This window comes from Sus scrofa, chromosome 5 (assembly GCF_000003025.6).
Source record: "Sus scrofa isolate TJ Tabasco breed Duroc chromosome 5, Sscrofa11.1, whole genome shotgun sequence".
Lineage (NCBI taxonomy): Eukaryota > Metazoa > Chordata > Mammalia > Artiodactyla > Suidae > Sus > Sus scrofa.
In genome coordinates this window covers 33,906,998-33,921,486 of record NC_010447.5, presented here as the reverse complement: position 1 = coordinate 33,921,486, position 14,489 = coordinate 33,906,998, and the positions used below count along the sequence as shown (strand labels likewise).

General features: G+C 46.0%; 1 protein-coding gene across 5 annotated transcripts in view; it reads left to right on the top strand.

The window, feature by feature from the left end:
* Nucleotides 1–11,514, top strand: part of BEST3 (bestrophin 3) — a 47,199-nt gene extending 35,685 nt beyond the window's left edge. For 3 of the 5 annotated variants that reach the window (XM_013997718.2, XM_003481658.4, XM_013997720.2), the window contains one exon: nt 4,565–11,514. In XM_013997718.2, the coding sequence (XP_013853172.1) occupies nt 4,565–5,486 (922 nt within the window). In that variant the 3' untranslated portion in view covers nt 5,487–11,514. The remainder of the gene's footprint in view (nt 1–4,564) is intronic. The other 2 variants (XM_021091976.1, XM_013997719.2) reach the window with 1 other exon arrangement.

The following is a 14,489-nucleotide window of genomic DNA, read 5'->3' as shown; positions in this document are numbered from 1 at the left end:
CTTCTCTAATATATAGCAGTATCTTGAGGGGACTTACATTCTATCATATATTGTTTCTGCTAAATTGTTTTGGGGCATTTTAAGTGGTGTTATATTTGGGCTTCAGGATTGTAACCCTATACTAAAGGTACACTTTAAAAATCAAATAAGGAGGAGCAGAAAATCTAAAAGGACCTAAAAGCTACCTCCTTTCAACAGGGAAAGAAAGAATCTTCTAATGTATTCTATGTTGCATGTTCTAAGCCTTAAACCATTTTGTTCTCAAACCACTGGTGTCATATGGGGAACCATGACTCAGAGAAAGGAGATGGGTATTGGGTGTCGGCAATGAAAACTTCCATCACAGAAACATTTGGAAGAAACATCATTAGGTCAATCATGCGGCGGGGCAGGGGGAGGGTGCACTACTACTGTTTGATAGCATGGCAAGCTAGAGGGCTTCCTTTATCACTCCAGCATGAGATTCATAGAATGGCTCTCCAAATCACAGACCACCAAGTGCTCTTCCAGAGAGCACTATTGGGTCTTTCTGACGAATGGTGTAGAAAGTTCCAAGGTCATGTTTCTTTTCCAGAGCATTTCTGCATGAGAATACTCATCGACATTGCTCTCCAGGTAACCTTTCCTATGTGGACACAACTACCAAATAACACAACTCTAGTTAGGCCCTCTCCTCTCAAAGACAACCCATACCTGCCCACTGCCTTTGGATAAAGTCCTAATCCTCCTGCCGGGTCTATAAGACTCTTTATAACACAAGTCCAAGGCTACCAGCTTTATACCTGACATCTACTCTGTGTGTTTGACACAAACTCGAGTATTTCCCATTCCTCATAAATTCCTGAAGTTCCCCCCTATCTCATTTGCTCAGGTCACTTCTTCCACCTGGAATATTCTGTCCCTTCTCTACCTATCTGATTCCTACTCAGTGTCAAAGACCAGCTCAACCATTTACTTTGCCCCCAATTGAGCTATTTATATACAGGCCTTCCCTCCTCCTTTTAAATCATGTTATACAGAACTTAACACAACAAATTTACTCATGACAGATGCTCAATGCATTTAGTTGGGTACGTGGATAAATCCTGTGCATCCACAGCACAGTCTCAAACAGCAGGAAGGTGCCACAGATCTCACTGGCAGTCCTGCCCAATATCAGGGGGTGAGTCAGTAGAATATCTGCAGGAGGCCTGGCCTTTTTGCCATTTGCTCTTGCAACAAGTTTATTTTTCTCCAATTTGTGACCCTTAATCCTTTTGCCCCAGGTGAGTGTACATACCACTACATCAGTTGTAGTTACAAAGTTTTTCCTTAGGATTCACAAAGTTTTAAAGTAATAACAATACAAAAATGCTTTCCCCAAAAGATTCTGTCATTCTTGGAGATCCCATCGTGGCGCAGTGGTTAACGAATCCGACTAGAAACCATGAGGTTGTGGGTTTGATCCCTGGCCTTGCTCAGGGGATTAAGGATCCAGCGTTGCTGTGGCTTTGGCATAGGCTGGTGGCTACAGCTCCGATTCAACCCCTAGCCTGGGAATCTCCACATGCTGCAGGTGCGGCCCTAGAAAAGGCCAAGAGACAAAAAAAAAAAAAAAAGGATTTTGTCATTCTTACAAGGACATGTGGTTTAGAAGTAGTTAGGGAAGACAAATCCTAAATAAAAAGTCAAGATCCCCAATGGAGGACAGAGGCCTGTCCTTTACGGAGGGATTGCCAGCTCTACCTTGGATTCCCAGTCTTAGCGACAAACTGCTCTGCTGTCCTCCATAACTAAATGGGTTCCTGAAGTGTGACTGGAGATCTGACCTAATGAAATGCAATAAGTAGGGCCACCAAGGCTGCTGAAGCATGAGTCTGCGTTTCTCAAGTCAGTGTAACAGAATCTGAGCCCTGAACAGTGGAGGGTGGGCCAGAAGCCTATCTGGTAGCCAAGGGCACTGCCGGGGCTTTAGAATAACAGCACAAGGTTGTAATCGGATGCCATGCCAGGACATTGAGCCAGTTAATCATCTCAATCATCCATCTTTTATTCATAAACACAGAAGAACAACGTTTTCTTTGGCCGCTCACTTTACACTTTCAGGTTACACCAGTACTATGCTGTTCCCCTATTATGCTCTTCCAACTTCTTCCTTTATGTCCCATAAAATGCACTTGGTTAAAGCATCTTGTCAACACAGATGTCAATACAAACACTGGACTGGGACGGCCTGATCACTCTTGCTCCTAGAGCCAGGAGGTTTAAGGGCAGGGCTTGAAACAGTTCTTTGAAACTCGTTAAGACTGTACATCCACAAAGATGTGAGACAAATAACCGAGTAATTTGAGGTGAGAACCTACCTTTACCAATAGCCCTACTGTCATTCCATTATCCATTTATTTCAGCCTTGGAGAAGATTAAAAATGTTAGGATTGGAGTTCCCGTCGTGGCACAGTGGTTAACAAATCTGACTAGGAACCATGAGGTTTCGGGTGCAATCCCTGGCCTCGCTCAGTGGGTTAAGGATCCAGCATTGCCGTGAACTGTGATGTAGGTTGCAGACGCTGCTCGGATCCCGCATTGCTGTGGCTCTGGCATAGGCAGGTCGCTACAGCTCTGATTAGACCCCTTGCCTGGGAATCTCCATATGCCACGGGAGCAGCCCTAGAAAAGGCAAAAAGACAAAAAAAAAAAAAAAAAAAAAAAAAAAAAAAAGTTAGGATTGGCGTTCCCATTGTGGCTCAGCAGGTTAAGAATCTGACTAGTATCCACAAGGATTTGGGTTCAATGTCTGGCCTCGCTCAGTGGGTTGAAGGATTTGGCATTGCCGCAAGCTGTGGTTTAAGTCGCAGATGAGGCTCAGATCTGGCGTGGCTGTGGCTGTGGCATAGGCTGGCAGTTGCAGCTCCAATTCAACCCCTAGCCTGAGAACTTCCATATGCTGTGGGTTCGGCCCTAAAATGACAAAAAAAAAAAGGGGGGGGGTTGTTTTATATCTTAAATGCTGAAAATTCAACAGGGTATTCTTCTTAGCAATACCAAATCCATAAGACTTAATCACCAGCAGAGTCCAGCTGCCTTGCAAGTCCACACCATCCTGACGGTTGTATTCGTTCCCCAAGTACAGAAATGCAAAGTATGGACCAGGAATGACCTCTGGGCAAGGACTGTATTATACACATTATTTTGCTCCTGGGTTCTATCTTCTCACTTAACATCTATGTAGCAGACATTATATGGAAGGGATTAGGAGCAAAGACCTTGGGATCTGGCTTCTGCATTTGGCCTTCACTAGCTACATAGCCTTAATGAATCTCTCAAGGCCTCAGTACCCTTACCTGCATAGTGTGAATAATAATGATAACAACATACACGACTACTGTGATGATTGAACTGATACATGGGAGGTGCAGGAAATGTTAGCTGTTGTTTGGATTGTCTTGAATTTAGCTATGATCCATTGTTTTAGGGGGTTATATGGGTCCTGGGAAAAAATGACTTTAGTTCACCTGTAACAATGGAGAAAGAACACATACTATATCTTTTTTTTTTTTTTTTGCCTGTTTAGGGCCGCACCCACAGCATATGGAGGTTCCCAGTCTAGGGGTCTAATCAGAGCTACAGCTGCCAGCCTACACCAGAGCCACAGCAAAGCTGGATCCGAGCCACGTCTGTGACCTACGCCACAGCTCACAGCAATGCTGGATCTTTGACCCACTGAGTGAGGCCAGGGATCAAACCCACAACCTCATGGTTCCTAGTCGGATTTGTTTCCACTGCACCATGACAGGAACTCCCTTTTTTTTTTTTAATGTCCCATCAGTGATTCTCAAAGTATGGTCTGGGGACCTCTGGAAATCCCCAAGAACTGAGACCCCAGAATCCAAGTCCTTAATGTCAAAATTATTTTCATGGTAACATTAAGCTGTTATCTGCCTTTTTCACTCTTATCCCTTTGTGAGTGTCCGGTGGAATTCTCCAGAGGCTATGTGCTATGTGATGATGTCATTACTTAGTGAATGGAATGCATGCTTGTTCGTTCTTGTGCTTTCTATATTCTTCAGTCATCATTTCTCACACAGTAAATGGCAGTCACTATAACCACATAAACCAATCTCTTCAGGGTACTCAGTAATTATTTATTTATTTATTTACTTACTTACTTGCTTATTTGTCTTTTGTCCTTTTAGGGCCGCATCCTTGGCATATGGAGGTTCCTAGGCTAGGGGTTGAATCGGAGCTACAGCTGCTGGCCTACACCATGGCCACAGCAACACCAGATCCTCAACCCACTGAGCAAGGCCAGGGATCGAACCCGCAACCTCATGGTTCCTAGTGGGATTCATTTCTGCTGCGCCACGACGGGAACTCCCTCAGTAATTTTTTAAAGTATTAAAGGGTCCTGAGGACCAAAAGTTTAGAGAACCTCTGCTAGGTTATCTCAAGGTGAAGTCCCCCTGCCTCCTCCATTTCAAAATCTGTAATGTGAAAATCCTGAACTTGGTCCTTAACTTTGAGACCCTGGCCCCAAAGTTGGGCCTCTGAAGCTGTTCTGCCTGCATCTTGTTCTTGTGTGTTTCAGGCTGTCCGGGTCTGACCTGCCGAGTGAGGAGTGGCTGTGGGATTATGAGAAGCACGGCCATCGCCGTTCCGTGATTAGAAGGGTCAAGCGGTTCCTGAGCGCCCACGAACACGCCGCCAGCCCCAGGAGGAGAAGTTACGGGAGGCAGGCCAGTGACAGCTCCATGTTCCTCACCCCGAGGGACCTCAGCCCTGCCAGGGATCTGCTGGACGTGCCCCCGAGGAGCCCTCACCGTGCCTCGGCCCCCTGGAAGGAGCCGTGGCCCGCAGAGGGGAGCCCCAAGGTGCACTCCAGCCTGGGAGAGCTGTCCACCATCAGAGAGACCAGCCTGACGCCCCAGTCCAGCGTGAGGGGCTCCCCCACCAAAACGCCGCAGGTCCCCGAGGTGCGGGTCACAGCACCAGTGCCCCCGGCGGAGGAGGACCACTACGACTCCACAGCCTCCATCCAGAGCTCTGACTTTACTGGGGTTCAGCCGAGCGGGACTGGGCAGCAGGAGGACCCTGTGGGATCCATCCCGTTCCCCTCAGAGAAAGGGACACCTCCTCAGGACCCCAGCTTCCAGACTGTTCCAGCCAAAGCTGAGGGAAACATCCTCAAGTTCGCTTCCGGGGAGGATCTTCGGAAGAATGACAAGTCCCCTCAGAGGTGGAGCCTCCCGGGGTTGCTAGGGTCCAGCCACACCTCCCTGGCAGCCCCAAGTCTGGCTCCCACGAGCCCTGAGCCAGTTTCTTTACTTGACACAGAAGCATCCTCAGACACCAGTGGAATCAACTTTGTGGCTGGTTCTCGAGTGTCCCCTGATGTGCTGTATTTAATGGAAAACCTGGACACCAAGGAAACGGATATCATTGAGTTTAACGACGAGCAAACGGAGGAGTCCCCCAAAGGAAGGCCAGAAAGCTCTCGGACCTGGTTCTAACTCAGATTCTTACTTTCCCCAAAGTTCAAGCATGAGTTCCAGAACATACCTGGGGCCTGGTCAGGTGTTTTTTAAAAATGATCATACTGTATAAGCTACTGAAAACTTTGAAGGGCATTATTATGATCCTGACCTTCTGGGAACCGAGGAAATGAAACACATGCATGCCATCCATGACAAAGTGACTTTCATAGAAGTTATGCAGACCACAGGGACAGATCTTAACCAAATCAGGACTCTTAAAAACATGCACATGACTTACAAAGCACAGACTGTGAGCGTTGCAAAGGGCCTTATAGATCACAGTTCTGCCAAGAGGGAGACAAAGGAGTCTCTCTTTCCTTCCCCCTCTTTCTCTTCCTCTCCCTCCCCCTCTTCCACCTCCTTCTCCTCCTCCTCCTTCTTCCTTTCTTCCTCTTCCTCCTCTTCTTCTTTTTCTTTTTTTTTTTTTTTGTTGGCCACACCCTCAGCATATGGAAGGTCCCAGGCCAGGGACTGAATCTGAGCCATAGCTGGGACCTATGACCTAGGCCACAGCTGCAGCAAAGCTGCATCCTTAACTCACTGTGCTGGGCTGGGGTCAAACCTTTGGCATCACAGAGACACCACCAGATCCTTAAGCTGCTGCACCACAGCAGAACGCCTCCCCTTTCTTCTTTCCTTCGGTTATAAAGACAGGGAGATGGATCATATAATGCCTCAAAAGCTCCTTCCTAATTCCGATTTCTCATTCAAGGCTTTCTAACCACCTCACCCCTCTTTCTATAACTATTATCATTTCCTACTTCTTAAGCTTCATCAGCATCAGAAAGCTCCATCTCCCTTTAGTTTCTTTTGTGATCTTGGAGACTTCATTTTTCTCTCTTGCACCTTTATTCTCTCAACCTTTTGTCCTTTTCGTCTCCCTAGGCTTTCTCCTTCTCCAGGGACCCACCTTTTTTTTTTTTTTTTTAATTACTCAATGGATTTTATTACATTTACAGTTGTACAACTATACATTTATAGATATAATATTTATGGTTGATTGTTGTACTGCTATAAATGAGACCTACGTTTCACGCTGTAGTATTTTTTCCTGGTGACTCTCTTGCTTACTTCCTGCCACAGTGTTCAGAGTACAAGGCATTTGCAAAGCCTCCTCGAAAGCAATCAAAGTGTCCAGCCTGACAAATCCAGGCTGACACCTTCTAGCTCCTCGGTGTCTGCCCGCACCCTGGGCTCCCTGGCCATCTCCTTCTGTGTCTACTCTTAGGTCTTGAACACTAGAGAAGTCTCCAGAACATGACACCTACCTAACCAAATGCTACGGAACCAAATACAAGGCTTGCAGCCATTTCACTCAGAGTCTTAAAGTACAAATCCCAATCATGTCACCACATGGGACCAGTTACTGTGTCTTCCAGGTTGTTTGGGATGAAGTAGGGTGTTGCAGCTGGGAGGTTAAGGGGGTCCAGGACTGCACGATGGGGATGCGGGGTGACTAACTCCCTCCAAGGAGTTCTTGGGGTGGCTGTTTGTTGGGGGCTTCCAACGTTTCCCAGAAGGCCACGTCTTGAGAATACTGCTCTCACTGTTTCTGTCATCGGATGAAGACGCATATGGCTTAAGAAACAAAATAACCCTAATTGCTGCCCCTTATTGAGTGTTCACAGCAGTCTATAAAGTTCACAGGTAATCCCACGAATCCCCACAGGAGTCCTATGAATTGATACACTATTATCTCCAGTTTAAAGATGGAGAAAGTAGAGCTTTAGAGAAGTAATATGACTAACGTCACATCACTGGGAAGTGGCAGAACTTGGATTCAAATCCAGGTTTACCTGACTTAAGAGCCCTCACTCTTGTCGAGTGTGCTGCATCCATGCTGTGCTGTCTGAAGGGCGTGGGATTTGCCAGCAATTTTTTTTTTTTGTCTTTTTGCCATTTTGGGGGCCGTTCCTGCGGCATATGGGGGTTCCCAGGCTAGGGGTCGAATCAGAGCTGTGGCCACCAGCCCACACCACAGCTCACAGCAACGCCAGATCCTTAACCCACAGAGCAAGGCCAGGGATCAAACCTGCAACCTCATGGTTCCTAGTCAGATTCGTTAACCACTGAGCCATGACGGGAACTCCCTGCCAGCAATTTGCCCAGAGTTCCAGAGGATGCCTGTGGGAGCCAGGCTGAAATCCCTCCAGCCTTGGAGGCAGTTCTGCATCTGCCCTGCTTGTGTACTTGGACCTTGTATGCATGCCTACAGGAGGGCAGTGCTCCACCTTGGAGTCTAGCCATGGTCCTCTTCATCATTCTGACAGTAGAAAGTCAGCAGCACCTTCTCTTCCTCTTTCCATGCTTCCCAATATGCAGGGCTATAATTAGCATATTCTTATAAGACATCGCATCCCACGGGGCCACTCTAGCTACATGACCCCAGTGATATTTAGTTGAACTGACTTTTCTCAAAAGACTAAAAGGAAATAATACTGGAAGAAATGGTTCTCTCGGTTGGTCAAGAGTGTTAGCACCTGGGAAAGGCACCCATATTTCCGAAGCATGATATACAGACTACGCGATCAGGCCCTCAGCACAGCTCAAATGCAGGAGCCCTAATCTTCTCCCAGCCTCCTGACTATCTTCTTGGATGTTTCAACTTAAATCTTCTCTTTTCTTTGGCTTTAATCTGTTGCTCACATTCAAGTAAGTTTCTACTTAGCTGCTTTTGAAATAGAATCAATTTTTGTTCCTAAATCCAAGGTGATAAATTATACACAAATAGAATCATATGTTTTGTGGAGGACTAGGAGAGATCATTTATCTCTGCTTCCCTCTATCCCTTATGCACCTTGGCCCAAGGGATTATTTAATTTCCTCAACATTTCATCAAAATTTGAGGTGGCCTCTATTTCCTCCTCACACTGAAAACTGAAAAACAACTCCTTTTGATGAGCCCATGGGGTTGAGTTCAGCTGTAAACTCAAGCCAGCAACTGCCCAGATGGGATGAAGAAATTCTCTCTTCACTAGAAAATGAGTTTTTACCCGACACAGACCAAAGCTGCAAAACCAAAATGATTTCTTCTCCTGTGCCCGCCTGTATTGTCTGCCTAGCCCATTTTCTCCTGGGCTCTGGAAATTCACAACCACGGGATGAATGGTCACAGGGTCCAGCTGCTTAGTCGTTGGGGCTCATCCATTCCAAGAACAGGCTCAGCTCTGCTCTGCATTCAATGGAATTCTCAAGCAGGGAATTCCCTCTGGGCACAGGGAAGTCAAGCCCTACTTAACTGCATTTTTTCTCTGTTCTCCAGAGAGATAACTCTGCTCTGATGCTGGGGTCCACAGGTCAGTAGAGATAAAGGCCCATGGGCTTTTTCTTTGTCACGCAAGAATTTAGGGATGACTGCCACCCCCCAAAACAAAGAAGGCTGTTCTCTCCCCTTCACTGTCCTGTCAACCTCTTAAGACATTGCCTCCAGAACACCAGGCATCCATTTCAATCCAGTTTGGCAAAGTTATGGGAAAACATATTTTAAACAGAATGGAGAAATATATAATCTACCATTAGTTTAAAGAAAAGCTTACTTAAATATACACCCCTCTTTTTTAGTGTTCTCCCGTTATAGCTTACTCCTTCTGCAGAGAAATTAAGCCAATCTTCAGTCTTCCTTAAGAGACCTTCTATTTTTTTTTTTGGCTTTGGTCTTTTTAGGGCCTCACCCGTGGCATATGAAGGCTCCCAGGGTAGGGGTCGAATCGAAGCTGCAATTGCCGGCCCACACAACAGCCACAGCAACACGGGATCCGAGCCGCATCTGCAACCTACCCTACAGCTCATGGCAACGCTGGATCCTTAACCCGCAGAGTGAGGCCAGGGATCCAACCCAAGTGAGTCGTCATGGATGCTAGTTGGGTTCACTAACTGCTGAGCCTGACGGGAACTCCTCTGAGAACTTCTTATCACAAAGTCTGCTCTCTGAGGATCTGCAGAGCCCAGGCAACCGTGTGGTGTGATGGGAGGAAGACAAGAAACTCAGTGTGTGACACCCACCCCCACCCCTGCTCCCTGCCCACTGAGTGTGTGAGAGGGCCTCCTGCTTCTGTCTCTCACATTCTCATCTGTGAGATGGGCTCATCTGCTATGTCTCGCTGGCAGTCATGAGGAGTCACGGGAGTTTATGTGAGAAGGCGGGAGCCCCAGGCAGCGCTCTGACAGTCACAAGTGGGGACTGATGCCCATGGATTCACCACCATCCACAGAAGAAAGGCCTTCTCCCTCAACCATGATGGAAAAAACAAAAATAAAAAGAGAAAAAAAAAAAGAGAGAGAGAAAAAAAATTAAAAATTAAAAATAAAAAGAGAGGAAAAAAAAGGTCTTCTCCTGCCCACTGCAGTCATTTGCTTATTCTCCAGGATTCTAATCTCCCTCCTTCAGAAAGCTTGTCATTTCTCTTTGGGCTTCTTATTCTTTTTTCCCTTTCATATGCTTCCCAGTGTCTCCCATATCTTCCTTCTCTCCAGTGTTTTTCTCATTCCTTCCCTCCCCACAATATCCCAGGTTCATCACCATGGTGATAAAATCTGCCCCTAACCCTTCGATCAATCCCCTCAATCATAATTTGAAAGTAGAGAAACATCAATTGCCTTTTTCTTTCCACCATAATTCTAGAGGATTGAGCACCCCTAGTTGGTAGTTAGAGGACCCTCTCAGGGCATCTCATCTCCCTAAATCAGGTCCCGCATCAGTTAAAGAGCAATAATAACTACAGCTGTAAAAAATTCCTAAGCAAGAGCCAGATTGGACTTGAATTCCCTTCCTCTTCACAATCATCCTCTGCATGATCAGCAACAGTCATTTTCTGAAGTGCTGCGGTATCAACTGGAATAGCCAAGCATTTTCCTCATTATGTCTTATCGAACAATCTCCCGGTAGATCCTCAGTCTTTTCATATGCTTTCTGTTTTCATTGGTTCTATGAAACCCAATTTTTAGCACAGTCTTTTCCTAGGACAGTGGGACAGTGATGGCTATTGACTCAAAAGAACCAACTCAAAACTCCCAGCATTGTTCTCTTCTTGCAAATCATAGAAAACCCTGGCTGTGGGAAAAGGAAAACTGAAGCAATTACCCTGGAAAAATAGAGGCACAGAAAAACTATATTTGCCCTGATTCCTCTATTAACTCAATGTGGAGATTCAGCTTTTGTGTTTTGCTTTATTTCTGAATTAGACCAGAACATGGGCCCCAGCCTTGGTTTCACAAGTAGATGTGGCCAGACGGTTACCTGGAATCATCTTCTCTGAACATCTAGTCTTAGACATTTACCTAACAGAAGCAGCAAAAGGAATGTTGTATCTTGTATCCTGAAAACAGATGAGAATATTCCTCAAATAGGTTTTGTACAGAAATGCTAAGGTGTCCCAAGGTCTTTGTCTAGCTAACAGTGATGCATCTGAGGCAATTTTGTACCCAGGAAGTATTTGGCAATGTCTGGAGACGTTTTGGGTTGTCACGCTGGGGGGTGTTACGGGCATCTTATGGGCGGAGGCCAGGGATGTTGCTAAACATTCTGCAACGCAAAGGTCACACACCCACAACGACTATCAAGCCCTGACTGCCGAGCTCCCGAGCTCAGGAAACCTGGTTTAGGCTAATAGGAAGGTAGAAATGAGATCATCACCAAGGAGATTAATGAAGAGACATGAGCTAGAGAAAGAAACAGAACTAGAAGAGAAAAGATGAATCTAGCAACTGGCTAACTTCTTATTCTGTGTACGTGCTATGAACTAAGAACCATTTCTCCTTGGATGCTATGGATCTGATAGGTCGAATCTAGAAAAACTGGATGGGAACCCAGAATTTCACTCTTAGAGAATTCCATGGATGACTCTTTCCAGCACACCATTGCTAGCATGACTATAATGTCCTGAGAATGGAGCTTAGATTAAACACGTTATGCCAAATATTATATAAGAGTTTGTGCCAGGAGTTCCCGTTGTAGCTCAGCAATAACGAATCCGACTAGGATCCATGAGGATGTGGGTTTGATCCCTGGCTTCGCTCAGTGGGTTAAGGATCTGGTGTTGCTCTAAGCTGCGGTGTAGGTCACAGACATGGCTCAGATCCCACATTGCTGTGGCTGTGGTGCAGGCCAGCAACTGCAGCTCTGATTTGACCCCTAGCCTGGGAACTTCCGTAAGCCACAAGTGTGGCCCGAAAAAGCAAAAAAAAAAAAAAAAAAAAAAAAAAAAAAATAGTTTATGGCAATGAACTGCCAGACATCAGATAGACATCTATCTGATCCGGCTTTGGCCTTTATATATGGCTTACTTAGGACCAAATTAATAAACCATATTTTCTAGACAGAGAACTCGGCATTTTATTTTTCAGTAGAAAATAATAGTGATGGGTAGGCACAGTCCTCGCCGTGGGCCAAGCAAACTCACCGATTCCCCCACCTCGTGCATTCCCCAGCTCTTCCAAGAGAATGACGTTAGAGGATTAGTGAAGTCCTGGATGACGGCACCAGTTGGACTTCCTTCATTCACAATCCTTTAGGCGTTTACCTAAAGCTGGGTGGGTGGGAAATCGGCCCCCACCCATCTGTCACTCTCTTCTGTGGGTCTAGGTAAATTACAAAATGCCCTCGGAAGTTCAGCCGGTTTGCTTATTTGTATGTTTGTTTGTTTCCGTTCATCTCCAATCCTGTTCCCCCACCCAACCGTTTTAATTAATTTAATGTAAAGCCCTTTGTGTATTAACTGCTTTGTGTGCACGTGTTCTTAACTTCTGAAGACGTCATCCTGCAGGCCTCATCTGTTTCTTGGTTGGTTGGTTGGTTTTTCACTCCGTGCAAGGTTTCCTCCCACGTTCCCTGTGTCCATCCGATCCATCTGATCCATCGCTCCTAACTCCTGGATGGTCTAAGAAGTCTTCTCGCTTATTTCTCTACTCCCCTGGTGGCCTCCACCCTCCTCCACAGTAAGCACCTCAGGCACATTCCTTTATGACCCCACAGGAGAGTTTCTCTAGGGTGTAAACCCATGAACAGAGTCTTGGAGGTCACAGGTCTGAATATATGTAACCTGACTGCTATTGCCAGCTGGTGCTCCCGAATAACAGTATCCCGTTAGCAACACCGCCCCCCAAAGCACCCTGTATCTCTACTACCCTCTCCCTGATGCCTGCTTGGCGTCAACTAGATTTCTAATTTTTCCAGTCTAATTGGCACCTAATTGTTGTTACCTGCCAGTTAAACACTACTGATTAGTGCAGACATTGACCTGATTTATTAATGACATCAAATATCTCTTTAGGCACTTGTTCATTCTTTGGGGGCTCCTCTTCTGAAAATTGCCTTTTCAAATTCTTTGCCCTTTTATCTAATGGGGTTTTCTATATTTTTCTGGTTGATTTTAGGGAGCCCTTTTTATGGCTGCACCTGCAGTATATGGAAGTTCCCAGGCTAGCAGTTGAATCAGAGCTGTAGATGCCAGCCTACGCCAGAGCCACAGCAACACAGGATCCAAGCCATGTCTGCGATCTACACCACAGCTCACGGCAGTGCTGGATCCTTAACCCACTGAGTGAGGCTAGGGATTGAACCCACATCCTCATGGACACTACATTGGGTTCTTAACCCGCTGAGCCACAATGGGAACTCTGGGGGTCCATTTTATATTCTAGAATGATAGCAGAATATCAGTGGTTTGGGGCATTGCAATAGTCTTTTCCAATTCTTTCTGTATTCGTTAAAAGCGTTCATGGTGCCATTTGTTGAACAGAAATCCTTAATTTTGATATAATCAAGTTCATCAGGGATTTTCTGTTTCATGCTTTTGAAAGTCTTTTGAATTCTCTACACCTACGTCACAATATTCTTCCACCTTTTTTTCTATTATCTTTACAATGTTAGGTAGGGATCTGGTTTTGCTTTTCTCCACAGAGCGAGCCAATTTTCCTCTACCACCTCCTACTAAAGAACCACATATTATAAGTTCCACATATTTCTTGTAAATCAGATGCGCTGCTAGGAAACAAAATAGCGTCTGAGAGAACTGAAAGACAGGGTGGTATGAATGGAAGAAAAGAAAGCTGAGCCTTAATTTCATAAAACTCACGCTCCTCCCCACTAAATACAAGCTTTCTGCACAATGCATCCCCTTGCTGTTATCTTTCAGCTGATGGCTTTCTCCCTCCCTTCAGTGCCTGGAGTATGAAAATTCTTCTGACACACCTCAACACAAAAGCCCACTAAAAATAGGCCATCTCTTTTACCAGGCTGACAGCTAAACTGCCAAGAGTAAAGCTTAATACATAAGGAGCTCTTCCCAAAGAAGAATCGTTGATGGAGTCACAGGAAGAGTCCAGGATCCTTCAACTCTCAAAAGGGGGCAGGATGGACTCCAGAGCAGCAGAGTCCATGACCAAACTAGATTTAGCATCCGGGATCAGCCTAAGTGGAGGTGCTGGGCCAGAAGGCCAGCATCACTTGGCTCGCTGGCTGAGATCTGCCCTGGGCCTCTGGGGCTTTCACACATTTACCCTCCTGTACAAGGGGCTGTGCTCCAGTGGCAGTGATCGCTGCCACCCTGCCCTGTCCTTAGCAATCAGCTGTCATGCTGGAGACAGTTGCTGACGGTTTCAGAAGAGGGCTAATCTCATTTTCTCATTATTCCTCAAGAAACAAAGCTTTCTGAAATGGGCAGCATCCTTGATGCTAACGATAAGCTTGTTATTCATACACATCGTCAGGGGAACCTCACAAACTCCAAAGGGAAAAGCCTTTTTCAAGATGAGACTACACATTCAAAAAAAGGATCGGTCGTATGTTTTCCCAGTAGAGCTCGAGGACGTTCATCACTAAAGAATGTAAGAACACAGGCAGGGTGCCTGAGTGACACACTCGCCTCTCTTCAATGTAAGTTTGCCCCTCCTGGCCCCCTCTCAGAGGCCGCATGCCCCTGATGAGGAAGAGATTCAGATTTAGCTGTGAGAGCCTGAGTGGGCTAATGCCTTTCTTGTGGG